Source organism: Littorina saxatilis, linkage group LG9, assembly GCF_037325665.1.
Source record: "Littorina saxatilis isolate snail1 linkage group LG9, US_GU_Lsax_2.0, whole genome shotgun sequence".
Lineage (NCBI taxonomy): Eukaryota > Metazoa > Mollusca > Gastropoda > Littorinimorpha > Littorinidae > Littorina > Littorina saxatilis.
This window is the reverse complement of record NC_090253.1, coordinates 41,199,474-41,215,733: the sequence shown is the minus strand read 5'-3', so window position 1 is coordinate 41,215,733 and position 16,260 is coordinate 41,199,474. Positions and strand designations below refer to the sequence as shown.

General features: G+C 39.8%; 2 protein-coding genes across 3 annotated transcripts in view; one reads left to right on the top strand and one right to left on the bottom strand.

Moving 5' to 3' along the window:
• Positions 1-10,585, bottom strand: part of LOC138976103 (CST complex subunit STN1-like) — a 36,098-nt gene extending 25,513 nt beyond the window's left edge. Inside the window, exons 1-7 of one of the 2 annotated variants that reach the window (XM_070348924.1) lie at positions 10,421-10,585; positions 9,962-10,116; positions 9,368-9,463; positions 8,449-8,508; positions 7,166-7,336; positions 6,247-6,404; positions 4,826-4,945 (exon numbers count right to left, since the gene is read on the bottom strand). In XM_070348924.1, the coding sequence (XP_070205025.1) occupies positions 4,826-4,945; positions 6,247-6,404; positions 7,166-7,336; positions 8,449-8,508; positions 9,368-9,463; positions 9,962-10,100 (744 nt within the window). In that variant the 5' untranslated portion in view covers positions 10,101-10,116; positions 10,421-10,585. The remainder of the gene's footprint in view (positions 1-4,825; positions 4,946-6,246; positions 6,405-7,165; positions 7,337-8,448; positions 8,509-9,367; positions 9,464-9,961; positions 10,117-10,420) is intronic. The other variant, XM_070348925.1, reaches the window with a different exon arrangement.
• Positions 10,586-10,623: 38 nt separating this feature from the next.
• Positions 10,624-15,632, top strand: LOC138976102 (large ribosomal subunit protein uL18m-like). Its single transcript, XM_070348923.1, has 6 exons — positions 10,624-10,778; positions 11,229-11,313; positions 11,742-11,819; positions 12,255-12,368; positions 12,918-13,035; positions 13,753-15,632. The coding sequence occupies exons 1-6, from the start codon at positions 10,670-10,672 to the stop codon at positions 13,903-13,905; spliced, it is 657 nt and encodes a 218-aa protein (XP_070205024.1). The 5' UTR covers positions 10,624-10,669; the 3' UTR covers positions 13,906-15,632.
• Positions 15,633-16,260: the final 628 nt, after the last annotated feature.

Genomic DNA, 16,260 nt, shown 5'->3' with positions numbered 1-16,260 from the left:
AGCCCTTGCAATGATCATAATGATGACAAGAAGCAGAAGTTTCAAAGTAGTGTTACACTGAAAATGTGGTTGTCTTGAAACAATTAACACAGGTTTTTTTTCCATGTTGAGTGCAGCTGAGAATAGTTCTGTGTGAACTCAGTTATGCTGGTCCGCAGTAACCGAGCCGCTACTGTCGGAACTCGCGATAAAAGATAGGCCTAACCACAAAAAACACAATCGGCACTTTCTTAAAAATCTTCCTTAATCTATTGGTATATGACTAAGTGCCAAAAGGTGCGCACGAAAAGCGGACAAAGGGGCTAAAAAATAAAAGTTGACAAACACGACTGATATTGTGATTTTTGTTAAGACAACAGATGCTGGAACCCAATTACGAAAAGAAAAGATAAATTTACCCAAATGATTTTACAAATAACGATAATTTTGTTCGTTATATCATTCAAAACGGCACTGAGTCATAGCATTAAGGTTATCTCGCACGTTTTTAAAGCTAGGGCTTTGAAACTTGGCACACAACCAAAGTATAATGACCTCCAGGTATGGTGCACATCACACTAAACAACATTGAATTTCAAGGTCACAGCGAGGTTAAATTTCCTTTGCAAACTGGAAAATTGTCGTTGTCACGTCTTACATGTTTTAATACTAGATCAGTTAGACTTTACATACTTCACATACTTTCAGCATTTTTATAAAACCTCATTAAAAGTGACCTGCTTGTTAATCTTTGTCAAAGTTCAAGGTCACAGCGGGGTCACATCTGGTCCAAATGTGGAATATTTTCAATTTATTCAGCGCGTTTATAGCACGAGCTTTGAAAATACACACAGTTCTAGTGTATAATGTTCACACACGATTAAAGTCTGGTTGAAAAAGTCAAGGTCACAGCAGGGTCGCGTTGAGGTCAAACATATACATTTTTCAATGAGGTTTTCTCATATGTTTTTGAAGCTAGGGCCTTGAAACTTGGCACACTACGCAAGTTAAATTAAACCTCATCAAATTCCAAGGTCACAGTAAGGTTAAAGATCCTTTAAGGATATTTTCTAAAAAAGGTGACCGCCTGGTTAATGTTTGTCAAATTTCAAGGTCACAGCAGTGCCATCTGGCTTAAACTTTGAAAAATTGTCAATTTCTTCAACTAGTTTTATAGTGTTTGAAGTCATTCACACATGATGAAAGTCTGGTTGATAAAATCAAACGTCAAGGTCGCAGCGGGGTCGCATTGAAGTCAGACACATACAATTGTCATTTTCACGAACGCCTTTTAAGCAACACCTTTGAAACTTCACACATTCCAAAGTTTTGATGTTGTTTGGTTATAATCAAAGTGTGGTCAATTTCCATGATTGAGAGCATTCAGAGGGGTCAAGTTGAGGTCACACAAAAGAGATTAAATTGTCGACACAACAGATGAGACTGGCTACCACTGTTTATTTTAATACACTTTTATGCAAATTTTAAATTGTGTTCAACCATATACACCAAACTCACCCAAACTCCTGAAACATCCAAGAAAAGGAAAAATGTGTCCAAGCAAGGAAAAACGCCATTTCTTCAAAGGCTGGAATAACTACAGAGGCAGCCGCGTCATTACACACAATGCAATTACGTCATACATCATACATTTCTATGAGTCATGTTGAATGGAATGGTGGCATGTGCCTCTATTCTAGCTAACAACAAAGCTGAAAAAATGAATATTATATGTTTGTTTTGTTTGTTTTACCCGTACGAGACCTTTCTGTGACCTTGACATGTGACAAGGATCTACCTTAACTTCTTTAAGTCGGAGTTGAGAGTTGTGTGATGTTTGAAGGCTCTCCCTTTAAAAAAAACTGAGATAATGATGCATTTTCGTGTTTTTGATTTGCCCATGTGACCTTGAGATTCGACAAAGGTCAACAAGACTTTAACCGTGTATGGAGGCTATTAAGCCCAAAAATGTGAACTTTCAAGGTTCTTGCTTTGAAAAACTCTGAGAAAAAGGTTATGTTTTTTTTTTTACCCACACGAGACCCTGCTATGACCTTCACATTTCTCAAGGATCAACCTTGAATTCTCCATGTTGAACAATCATTAAGCAAAAGCGTTGTTTGAAGTTTGAAGGTTCTAGCTTCAAAAATCTCTGAAAAAATATGTTTCATCCGTTTTCTGAACCACATGTGACCCAGCCGTGACCTTGAAATCTGACAAGGGTCAACAAGACTTTTACCATGCATGGGGGCGATTAAACCCCAAATGTGTGTGAAGTTTCAAGGTTTCAACTTAAAAAACGTCTGAGAAAAATATACATTTTCCTTTTTGGACAATGTGTTGCACGCAAGACAACACGACAAACGCTCGTGTTATCATTCTTTTACTTTAAGGTCGACTTGCGTGCCCGCTCTTTCGCTAATCTCAATTAAAATTCATCTTAGAAGTTCGGTTTTATTACGCTTTTAATTAAGAAGATTAAACTAAGACAACAAATAGTTAGTTTTACCCATTAAACTCGATAAGGTAGTGACATTTTATGTTGAACGCAAGAAGGTGTCGCACGCAAGATCTGAAAAGATGTTGACGACATAATTTCAACACTTGATAGCGCAATCGTGGTTCGTGATTTCTTCACAAATTTTGAACACAGAATGTGTCACGTGGTTCCGTAAATGAAGTAGATCTTTGTACATGTAAATTTTGTTTTTAAAAGAAAATAACCGTTAATTACCGAACATTTTGTCGCACGCAAGATATGACGAAATTTTCAAATCGTTTTCAAAAATGCTGTTCAAAAGTTCTGCAGTCTTTGCTGGATTACTTGAAAGACAGCAGTTTGATACACCGTTATCGCTTGACGTGTCGACATCAATTCCAGAGTTTTTGAAAAAGAAATTTAGTAAATATCTGCGATTGAAAAATGTATGCCGTGATGACGAATCATCTTGCGTGCGACACCTTAAAATTCGGTTATCGAAAAAAAAAAATTCTCTCGAGATTTAGATTTGACGTTTGGTCTCGTCTGTAAAGCGATGTTTCAGGCATTCAATCAAACTAAATGCAATTCATTTGTGCTTCTTGTTATTTTTCTGTGGCATATTCAAAACACGAGGTATCACGATGTCCTTTTTCAGATGGCCGGTTTTGGCGTTATTTTTGACTTTAAACAAAGATAACTTCAAAACCGTTCAAGTCAGACACACGAAATTATGTCCACTATCTCTTCGCACATTCATCCACACACACACCAATTTTCAGCAGACTAACGTTTTTAGAAACATTTTTATTGTAAAACAAAGTCGTCTTCTGTTCTGTGAGCACCTTTTGGCACTTAGTCATATATATGATATTACACTGACTAACCTTTTCATCTAAACCCTAGTTCTTCTTTACGAATGAATGTATTTTCTACTTTTGACGAGAAAAAAATAAAATGTATTCAGCTAGAGCCTATGCTTTCTTACTGCTGGGTCGGTGTCTGTAGCAGACGATACTTTGCTCTGACAGAGAAACTGAATACAAGTCTAGAGTAAAGATAATGCAATGAACTTCGATATTTATCAACAGAGACAAAAGGTTCCTTTGGATATATGCTTTCAAATAGAGATATTATATTCAGCAAGTATTTGTGTTGTTGAGTCAGCGGTGCATGATAACAGAGACATAATATAGCCTACATTGATCATCTATCTACATAATTATGTCTGATCACTGATGATAAGTTTGAACTCCATTTTGACAATTTTAACACAGACGCATATATTTTCGGGAAAGTGGGTGAAACACTGTACACTTTTCTTGGCAGTGCGGCGGATCTATCCAATTATAATTAAAATTCCAATCTTTAATCCCCCCCCCCCCCCCCCCCCCCCGGGCCTCTCTCCGGCTGCTGTTTCTAAAATCATCTTCTTATATTTTGTTAATCTGTTTGGGGGGCTGGGGAGGGGGGGGGGGGAGATTGTGTGCTTAACAGATTGCTATTTAACCTGTGTTACGGCCACTTCAGTGAATGCAACTCGGTTCATCCATACATAATCCCGTTTATTTAAGACGGAAGCACGTGACCATCCTGGCAATACTCTCTAGATAGATAAAAGAAAGTGTTAGCGGATTACATTTCACAGTTTTGGTTTGAATCAATAAGTGCTTGAAGCGATTTTAAATTAGTATAATGATTGACCTTGCTAAAATGTGCAACTGAGATACTTTATCGAAGTTTTTAATACAACATTTTGATGCAGTCATGGCAACGCGTATGCTTCAAAATGTCGTCTGCAAAACCCCCACATACATAGCAAAAAAGCTCTGGTCTTCGCTTTGCAGACTTCTCCAAGAGTTTTTACTGAGACTCGGTTCCGAGATTCTGAATTATAAACAGTGGCCACCAGAGATAAACAACGCCAACTCGCCTGCAGGCTAGCGGCGAAAGACAAACCGTTTAACACTTGACGACCAGGGGCTTGTTTTGTCAGCACACGCTAAACAAAACAAGGCAGCTATAACACAGGACTGTGAGCTCTAATACTGAATTCGCCTCCACTGTTTTGATATGGTTTTGCAGGTTAAGTGCATGCAGTGGTGCCTGTCGTGTATAAAAGAAGAAGTGTTCTGATGTTGTGTTTCCTAGCATATAACCACGTTATGTCCCAAATAGACGCTAGTTCTGGGGACAGAAATACTAAGTTAGCATAGCATGTTGGGTTAAAGTGTGTGCTTGTTGAAGAATTAACCGCAGTTGGGGATAACCTGTAAACCGTAAACGTACCAGAAAGTTTTAACAAACACTTGTTGCTAGTGCCTTGCCAGAATGGCCTCTATTTTACAGCAGTGGTGATTCACTCACCATTTCTGTCACCAATTCGGCAATCTGCTGGTCCTTCAACAGGTCAGAGTGAGAGAATTCCTCCATCTTTTCTTTGTGGAGAAAGAGCTGTATCCTGCCAGTCAGTTGTTGTCTGAGACTCTGAGGAAGGAAGATTCAAAATGATCAGTCCTAGCATAAAAAAGACAAACAAGTCTGATACCAGTAATGTATGTGTGTTGTTTCTGCCAAATTCAGCATAAAAGATTATAAAATGATCCGTTCTCGCAGAAATTAATTTGTGACGTTTCTAACATACTCAATCTAAAAGATATGTATCGATTAAACATTGGATTTCCTTTCTTTGAGACAAAAACTCATAGTCAGACGGCTAACCGAGACTACAAAAGAGTGCATGTTTAAGCGCTTTTAATCGTTAAAAAACAAAATGAATTCTGACTATAATCGATCAATATACATAACTGTTATTTGTATTTTTGACCAAAATATGACATTTTATATATAGATCTCGACAGTAGTTGCACACCTCGACCGCTGGCACCGACTGTCTAGATCTGTGTAAAATGTCATATTTGGTCAAAAATTCTGATAAACGTAAAATAAAATGATTGTATCTTGCATAACAAAGGCAACAGCATTATAGATACCAGAATTTAATGTGAGACTTTTACAGAAACTTCTTTCTTCATACATGACACTAAATCTGAATACAGTGGAACCCCCCTTTTAAGACCCCCAGTTTAAGACTCCCTCCTTTTTAAAGATGGTCGTCTACATTTGTGCTTTTTTTCAATAATCTTATGGTTAGATTTCGATAAAAAAGTTATGTCAGATGATGAATGAACCATGGGGAAAAAAGTTATAGAAAAAAAAATTATGTAAAAAAAGATTTTATTTTTGGGTAGCGTGACTCACGCTTCCAATATTTTGTTTTCTGTTTGCTGAGAACATGTGCTTTGCCTAAAAATACTGACCAATCAAATTCATGTCACTATGCTTATAGCCACGCCCAAACAAGTGCAGCAACAGTTTGACACTGGAGCGCTGTCCACGCATTTTTTTTAAACGCACGAAATGCACGGGATTTGAGAGGAGTTTTGCGCTTGGCATTTTCCAAATAAGGATATCCTACTATGAGTACTACGCTGGAATACTACAATGAATGTTCAAACGGCTACACTGGCTTCGCCTTTCCTGATCGAAAGGGGGTGTATTGTTGATATTTGTAGATAATAGACTCTGCATTTTAATGGTCAAATGGCGATTTCGGTATAAAAATGTAGACAAGGACCTTTAAGACCCTCTTTTTTCAGTCCAGCTGTTCATAGCCTTTGTAAATTTACCCCCATTTTTAAAACTTCCTCCTTTTTAAGACCTGATTTTCTCTGATATTCGGAGGTCTTAAAATGGGGGTTCCATTGTATTTCGAGCAGTGCTCCTACCTGATACTTTTGCGTGGACAATGCAGTTCCCTTATTGGTCCTGAGCAGCTCCTGCTGGATTTTGTAGGGTGGAACAAACACTTTGTCGTAACACTGGCGGTAAAGGTTGGGTAACTCTAGCATCCTGGTGACCTGGCTTTGGGGGTTGTCAATCTTACCTGTACTGTGTTAAGAATAAAAATGTAAAAACATCCTGAACAGGCTGGAGAATAAAAGAAACAAGTGCATCATCAGGTATTAGATCATGACAATTTTAATAAATAAAAGTCTGTAATAATCTAACATACCCTTAACATCTTTATGTTTGTTTCACCATGACACTTGACAGGTGTATCTGTGTTAGCTCACACACATGCAGGGTTTCATTTACTAGTGCGCCATTGGCGCATTAATTCTGAAAATGTCCCATCACAATTCCCTTCAGTGCGTCAAAGGGAGCATTGAGATTACGTACCACTGCGCCACCAAATGTACACTTTACTTCGGATTAAACACACACACACACACACAGATAACACGATATTGCGGCTAATTCTCAGATGGCACCATATTGCACCCTTTTGCATCTTTGGTCAAAATGCGTACAGGCCTCTTTGTAGCTTCTTGCCTTCGACTATGTCCCATCAGCATTTGGTTGAGGGGGACAAATGTCCCATTGCCTTTTTCTCCCAGGCTAAACCCTGCACATGCATATTTTGTGAGAGTGTGTGTTTGTTAATGTGTATGTGTGTGTGTGTGTGTGTGTGTGTGTGTGTGTGTGTGTACATGCTTGTATGTTTTGTCATTGTGCATATTTTTCTCTGTGTATCTGTGTGGGAGTGTGTGCATGTGCACATGGACGCAGATGAACGTGCCTAACCTGCACACTGTTCTCCGCACGAGTGTGTCGAAAAACAGAACGACAGTCGGCAAAGGATACAGTGATAATGAGCCACAATCTCCATCATGTCCCGAAACAGCTTCAGCTTTCCTCGCACGTGAACCAGGTCGCCCAGTTCGTAGGCACCCACCTCCTCCTTCCTCTCCTTCTCCAGGGACTCCAACAGAGAACAGAGCTCCGGCGAAAACCCGGCTGTGTTGCCTTGCTCATCTGAAATAAGAAAAAGAAAAAGAAGAAGAAGTATTAGTACAGTGGAACTTGCCCTTGCGACCACCTCTTAAAAGAGACCACCTGTCCACAACGACCCCAGGGGACAAAGGATCCCAGGGGAGTCAGAAACATCTTTCCATAGCGACCGTCTGCCTGTAACGACCACTTTTGGACGGTCCCTTGGCTGGTTGTTATGGAGAAGTTCGACTGTAGTAGTAGAAGAAGAAAAATGAGGAAAAACATCTTTATAAACACTAACCAATCAATGAAAACCTACACAGAGTACAGAAAAATTAGAAAGAAGAAAAACATGGTATGAAAAAAAAAAATCAAAATGCCATGCTTCTTGTACCTACAGTGGAGTCCCCTTTTAACATCACACACAATTCTGTGAAATTCAGGTCTTAAAAAAGAGGGAATAAAAGAAAGAAGAAGACATGGTATGAAATAAAAAATCCAGACGGGCGCTGTGGCGTGGTGGTAAGACGTCGGCCTCCTAATCGGGAGGTCGTGAGTTCGAATCCCGGTCGCTGCCGCCTGGTGGGTTTTTCCGACCTCCCAGGTCAACTTACGTGCAACCCTGCCTAAATAGGGGAGGGGGGGGGGGGGGGAAGGTCTAGAGATATCAATCAATCAATGAGGCTTATATCGCGCATATTCCGTGGGTACAGTTCTAGGCGCTCTGCAGTGTGAGATGAAATTTTATACGGCCAGTAGATTGCAGCCATGTCGGCGCATATTTACCTTTCACGGCCTTATTCCAAGTCACACTGATAGAGATAGGGGGGGGGGGGGGGGCTCTACTGTAGTGCAGGCCTGGGAACCCTTATTTTGCACTTCAAAAACTGAGCGTATTCCACACAGCCTTTAAACATCCATGATAGGGGCAACAGAAAGTGTCCTTTATTGGGGGTTGTCCTCTTTTTTGAAGGACCTAACATTGCAGGTTGAAAAAAACCAATGAGGAAAAAAATAAAATGAAAAAAATAGCCCAATGACAGCTATCAAATAAATGAAATCTTGAGCATAAAGATAATTTTCCACGGACTATTAATTGCTAGGATAAATCAGCTTTAAGTTTTAACTACAAATTGATTTAATCTCAGTCTCACCATTGTTCCAGAAATGATATTTCCAACAGCAGCAGTTGACAACACCAGTTCCATCGTCCACTGTGAAGAAAGATGAAAAGGAAATGGGATGACAATATGACCACACACTTAGACAAGAGAGGCAGATACAGAGAGAAATACAAAGACAGACAGACACACAAACAAGCAAAGGCAGACACACAAGCATGTATGCACACAAAGTAAACACACTATCAAACCTGACACAATTAAATATGTTACCTGGGTAAGGACACGTCCACAAAAAGTTTCAAAAACAAAATCAAACATTTCCAGGCAAATACAGCAGAAACATATTGTCATCAAAAATAGAGAAACTGATCCTTGTGGCACTTGAATGAAATCTCTGAAATACAGAAATCAAAATTCTAAAACTAATGGACTGCTTATATGTTTCAAAATCAAGAAAAAATAAGACAAGAACGTTTAATTCATGGAACATTTAATCATTGACAAAAAAACACATCATGAATTTACGTGGTTGAAGTTCTAATGAATATTTCATTTTGATTAAAATTTTCTTTAAATCAACCATTCTTGTTTTTGTCGTTGCTTTTTTGTTGTTGTACACACTGAGGTTCCTTCACTTTAACTACTGTCAGATGTTTATGACCAGGGGATTGACAAACAATTACAGTGGAACCCCCCTTTTTAAGACCCCCCCCCTTCCAATTTAAGACTCCATCCCTTTTAAGACCTTGTTTTTTCAGACTTTTTGTTCATAACCTTTGTAAATCTACCCCCATTTTAAGACTCCCTCCTTTTTAAGACCTTGTTCTCTCAGACTTTTTGTTCATAACCTCTGTAAAATACTAAATCTACCCCCATTTTAAGACTCCCTCCTTTTTAACACCTAGTTTTCTCAGATTTTTGGAGGTTGTAAAAGGGGGTTCCACTGTACCTGAATACAGAAACAGCTTTTGTCTGTCATCTTTTCTCACCACCACTCCCATAACATCAACCTTGTAGATAGGATGGTTCTTGTAGGCAAAAGCACCTGAAAGACAAACAATGGGAAACTTGATGAATTTTGATGAATGCATGAATCTCGGATGATGGAAAACAGAACTTGTAAGATCTACGTTGAATTGGGAGCTCCAACATATAATCAATTCATGATGGCTCCAATAAAAGGCACCAGCAGTTACCCTTGCAATATTCTATGCAGACCAGCTAAACCTGACAGTGACAAGTTAAAAGTTGCACGGTCAAATTAAAAGATGAAGAATTATTTATATTTACAGAGACAAAAATATAGCTTTTTTTCTGCATAATCAAAAAGAAGGCATAATAAGCTTTTGAACCTAATTTCAAAAGAATAAATGTGACATTTGATGACAATATGCACTAACTGAAACACGTACAACACAATACACACACACACACACACATATATATACACACACACAGTCACACATATATATACACAGTAACACACACACACATATACACACACACACAGTCACAGACACACAGTGACACACACATAGAGTACCTGGGTAACTGGGATACGGCTTCAAGCTCAAAATGTCTGCAACGTACAGCTTGTTGAACGTGTTGAAATGGTAATCTAGGCCCCAGACGCGCGGAGGGTAAAAGACAACTTCGTTTGAAACAGGGCTGTTTGCTGCCATTGGTTAACCTGGTTTGCTGAAAAATAATAACATGCATATAAATTATGTATAGTTCACCAGTTGATATAAGGTTGGCTAAATAGTTCCGAAAATTTTAATTATACCAGTGCAAAACAGTAACTAGCCCCAGAGGCTGGAACTGAACTGAAGGCAGCTATACCTAGCCGCGACTCAACCTGCAGTACTTGCTTGGTTGGAGTGACACTGTGTCCTAATCCTAGTCTATGACTGAGTATTACTATTTGATCATAATTTTAGTCCCATACTGCACACAAGTGATTTTGTTTAGCAAGATGTAGATCGCAAATTGTTCATCAAACCTCACACAGCTGTCTGCTGTTGACCTCCATCGGCTGCCATTTGTTGCTGTCACTATGATTGTTTCGCAAAACACAGCAAAGACTCAAACGTTCACCAAAACGTCTCTGATGAGAGTTGTAAAAGCGAAAGTGCAAACCGCGCGCCAGGTTTTGCTGATCAAGGAAGATAACTCGCGAATCGGAATGCATCACGGGCAGTAATCCTGCGCTTCCGGTGAACAACAGGGTGTCACAAAACGAAACATCAAAATGACCTCGTGTGTTATTTCTGCCGCTTTGCGACGAATCTCACCCGCCCTGGTTGACACGCGGGTGTATTCATGTTTTTCAGTGTACCCAAAAGCATTTGCTGCTGGAGGTACGTTACATTTATGGCTGTTTTGTCACTGGCAATGCCAACATCTTGTCGAGTCTCTGAGGGAGGGTGACTCTGAGTGAGTCTGAGTCTCTCTAATCTATCTCTCTCTCCCCTCTCTGACACACACACACACACACACACACACACACACACACACACACACACACAAACACACACACACTCAAAATGACACACACACACACACACACACACACACACACACACACACACACACATACAACCAGTGACATACTCACACACACATGCTCTCGCTTTCTCTCAATGACCTATCTCTTTTTCTCTCTCTCTGATTCTCGATCTCTTGATCTTTCTCTCTGAGTCTGCCCCCCCCCCCACCCCACCCTTCCTCCTTCTTTTAAGCTGAAACTTATAAATCTGTTTGTAACACGCTGCATGCTGTTAATCAAATCAGTTTTGTTTTGTCAACAGCATTTTCAACCTCTGCTCCTGTCCACAGTGAAAGTCCCAATAAAGACTACAATGTGAACCCCCTGTTTGAGAACAGAAACCCCAGGTAGCTCTCTTTGTTTATGTATTTGTTCAGTTTGTATGCTTTTTTGCAGGGCATTTGTTTAAGTATAAGAATACTGTTACATTGACAGTGGGAAGTCTTTGTAGAAACAAAGATTCAGAGCAAAAAATCCTGTAAATTTAAATCTACCGTACATGTATTCTTCTAGACAATTAACAGATCTATGGTTGAAAATTAATCTGCATGTATTTTAGTGTAAGAAACAACTTCATGTGTGTACATTTGCAATTTCTTTTGACAAAATGTAAATTTATTGACTTTAACTTTAAGTTTAACGATACTGAATTCTTGAAAGATCTTTAAAAATACTTTTTTTTCATGCTAGTACTTTGTGAAGCAGGAGATCAAGCTTGTCTATAGACATTTCACACGTTAAATCTGTAAGTGTAAATAATTGTTGCATGTTGCAGGAACCTGGAGCAGATGGGACTTGCAAGGAAACGGCAAGGCTGGGTGTTTCAGTCCCCAAGGAAAGACTTCTACCATAGGTCTGTCTACCCCCCCCCCCCCCCCCCCAAAAAAAAAAAAAAACAATAAAAAAATTTAAAAACAACAAAATGACACATAATATGTGAGGATAACATAACCCAAATGAAGCAGGATCATTGTTTTACTTTTGTTATCTTTCTTCCATCTCATTTGCATAAGGTAGTAAAAAAGTACTAGTAGTATGGATTGAGCACACTTTATTTTCTGTGAGTATGAAGTACCATATATATATATTCGTCTGTGAACCTTAAATGAATTTTGTAATGATGTAGTACTACAGCTTGGTGTGTATGTGTGTGTCTGCAAATGTGTCTTAGAATGTGTGAGACTGTGATGGGGAGAAATTTGTGTGGAGAGGGGAGGGGGAATGTTGATCTTGAAAATCCTGAAGAGTACAATTTTAATCATATTGTTTTTTTCGTCTTTGTGTACAGAGTAACACTGGAGCGCACCAACCGACACACCACTGGGCGCATAGAGCATTTCTCAGGGAAGACAGTTGTGTCAGTCTCCACCACAGAATGGGCCATCAGAGATGGTTTATACAGGTCAGTAGTGTCCTTAGCTTCTCTTTGTGTATTTCTTTATTTCTGTGTGTGTGCGTGTGTATTTGGGGGGAGGTGATTTATTATCAAAAGCCTGATCACTTTTGTTTATATAGCTTAGATTTTCTTTTATTTTCACATAATTTGTGTTTTTAATTTTGGCTAAATGAGAAAAATCTAGATTTTCCCCCCTTTTATTGAATAATTTTTAATTCTTTTTTTTGAAAAATGGGGCGAGACAGGTCCCACCGACGTGATTATCAATAATCTTTCACAAACAGGGCTAACACCTTTCCGGTTCTCGCCGGAAATCCGGGTTTTTGAAAACTTTTAAAACCACTTGAGAGACTGCTAGCTTGACATTCTAGTGAATGTTTTGGTTTGTCTACGATCAAACGTTTCAGTAACTAACCTTTTTCGTTTTTAATCTTGATTTTGGATCAGCCTAACTGTTTCATATTTTATGTTTGCGACTTTGAGAGTTTTTATATTCACAAACTTTTACACTTTTTCTACCTTTTCTTTCTTTACCTGTGACTGTTCTTTTTATAGCCTGGTGGATGTGAGCGCTGCAGAGAACATAGGACGTGTGCTGGCACAGCGATGCCTGGAATGTGGAATTACCAACGTCTTCTTTGAAGAAGAGGAGGATCAGAAAACGTCAGAAAAGGTAACTCGTCTTATGCAGTGTCCAATCAAAATGATGCTTTTTTTCTTTCGAAAATCTGTACATCAGAGCCATGATTCACTTGATAGCCTTCAGCGATCGCTAAACATGTGTGTCAGTTTCCCACGCTGCCATGACCTCGATCACAAGCAAAATTCACGCGACCTCAGGCAAAACTCGTAGTGGGCTATCACTTGGGGCAAGTGATCCCGCATTGCCGCAATAAATCGTAAGCTCGGATGGGTATATTTTCAAGAGATATGGGGTCATATGGAGCGGACACAGCGGAGTCAGTTATTCACTGCGATTGTTCTTTTTTAGCTGGCCGACCATGTGTTTTCTGTTTGTACAAGGTAAGGGGGGCATAACTCTTCCATCACGCTTGTAAATCTGGACAGTTATTTCCGGAAAACGTCTCTTGGACACGTATCGAAAGTCAACAGCCTGGCAGCTTGATCATTATAGATCTTTATGGAGTGGGAAATGTTTGATGAAGTAATGCTGTGTGAATGACACCCATGTCAATATGGGATTTTAATTCAGGAAAAAAATGACACGTTGCACAGGAATTAGCCAAGCTGAAAGATTTTTTGGTATGTGACCGAGTGGAAGGATGCTGTAATCTGATGTAAAAACCTGAACAGATCTGTGGTGGTGAACATTGAAGTTTACAGGAGATATCATTTATCTTCAACGGCATGATTGTTTGCTGTTTGTCAGATGCAGGCTTTCCTGGGCGGTCTGCAAGAAGTCGGCCTGTGTCTGGAAGAACCGGCGATGACGGCACCAGAGTTTGTACCAGGAATCGACCACAGTCGTCCCAACCGTGTCGGGGAGAAGAAGATATGGCAGGATGATTACCAGCCTTTGTAACTCGTTACTTCCAACGTGAGTTGGAGAGTTTTGTCAAAGAATGTGGACAAATGATTGGGAGTTGCTGTGAAACATTATTGTGCAGTGATGTGATAAATAAAGGGAAGTAAGCGCTCTAAATGCATACAACATGTGCAATTGAGTAAGTGAGAGTTATTCGGAACCAGTCTCCTGGCACCCGAGAGAATGACAAGCATTGAAACGTACAAGCAACATCTATCCTACACAAACAACCCACAAAAACCTTTGTTGTGCAGTGATGGACGTGTGCAGTGATGGGACGCGGAAAAGATCGATCAATATTTGTGAAAAGAACATGAACGATCAGGAGACTACAGTACCTAGCTTGCCTTGACCACATCAAAAGCTCTGAGCATGTGAGGTGCAAGAAGAAAGGGGAACTTCTTATAACTTGGGTAACTTCACAGTTCTTTTGTTAAGGAAATGGAAGTAAAGAAAGTAGGTGATTGTGGTGGTAACTGCAGAATTTACTTATTTCTTCTACATACATGTACATTACACATGAATTTGAGCACAAAGCAAGAAGGAAAAGAAGAGCTGGATTTTTGAACATTAGCGGTATAACTGTTTTTGAAAAGAAGATATGTATAGCATCTGCCATACAAAAGACCTTTATCTTCCAAAGATGTCTTGTCAGTGTTGTGTGCTTGTGACACATAGATTGTGAGCATGTTTTCCTGTGTTTTACCAGTGTATAAGCAATGGCAGACTAATAAAATTGTGTGTGTGAGTCTAAAGAACATGTACACCACTGCAGTACCAGAATCATAAAAGTTGTTAATTACTTACTATTAAAAGGATGGAGTGTGATTGTTAAGTTTGAGTATTGTGCATGTGATATTAATGTTATGTCATGTTCACCGTTTTTGTGAAAACAATTCCGTGGGAAATAAAAGATTTGATGTTTCCAGTATTTTTTGGGCCTGACAGGCAATGGAAGTGTTTCTATTTGTCGAATCTCCGGTACCATCCCATTGAGTAGGCTGAATAATGATAATAGAGTCATACCGGCAGCTCAGTTGGTAGAGCACTGGACTTGTGATCGGAAGGTCGCTGGTTCGAATTCGGGCCGGGACGGACACGGGTCAACATTATGTGCAGACCCAGAGACTGAAGCCATGTCCCACCCCCGTGTCACCACAAAGGCACGTAAAAGACCTTGGTCATTCTGCCATAAGTGCAGGTGGCTGAATACATCTAAACATGCAGACACCTGGGTAGCGCGACTCCGTTGCTGCTAGCTTTCCACTGGGAGGAAGCGACCCAAATTTCCCAGCGATTAGACAAAGTAATGGAAATGAAAATGCCTCAGACAAACATTGATTTTGATTCATTATTTTTCCAGTTTTAAAACTATAGTGGAACCCCCCCCTTTTAAGACCCACCAGTTTAAGACCTTGCTTTTTCCGGCCTCCTTTTTAAGACCTGATTTTCTCAGAAGTTTTGAAAGTATCGAATGACACTTCAAAGGAAAAAAAAAAGATCTTAATTTTATTGACCAAAAAATCTTTTCTGCTGGCAGCTGAACTGCTTGTTTCATTACCCAAATCTTTTCACAGGCACAGAGAATGTGCTCTTTGTGGAATATGTTCTCTCATCAGCCAAATGTTTTCGCATTGAAACCAACATCAGTCTTGTGTCAGGTCCGTTATTTTAATAAAAACTCTGAATCGGTGGGAATGAGTTCATTAAACTCAAAAAGAACGGTTGTGTGTGTGTGTGTGTGTGTGTGTGTGTGTGTGTGTGTGTGTGTGACCAACTCAGGGCGTCCGAAACGCACTAGAACTGTCGCGATATAACCTACGTGGTTGAAAACGACGTTAAACACCAAATAAAGAAAGAAACGCACTAGAAGCCGAAAACACATATTAGAAATTTATTGAGGGGGTCCTGGGACGCACTTAATTAAAGCTGTCATGCCTACTGTTTTCAGTTATGGTGAGTGCAAGCATCAATGCCACTTTGAGGCGCAGGAACAACTTCGAAGGCTGCGCCTTGAGTCCGAGTCTGGAGATACGCGCGCGATATAAGACTTCATATAAAGCAGGCGCATTCACACACACACACACACACACACACACAAACTCAGAGGTACTCTGACATGCTTTAAATTTGAGACCCCTGGAGTTTTGGACCCTCTAAAACTCCGCTGAGGGAGTCCATGGACCCTCTGAAAATTCAAAGTGGGGGTCTCGGGACCCTCCAGGAGAGGGGTCCGTGGCGAGCCCTGCAACTATAGATAACAAGTCTGGTAATGGCCTCTTTTTTTGTAAATAATATTTATGGCCATTGAAAATCTGTAACTGTACTGCTAGATGTTGCAGTAACAGTTTC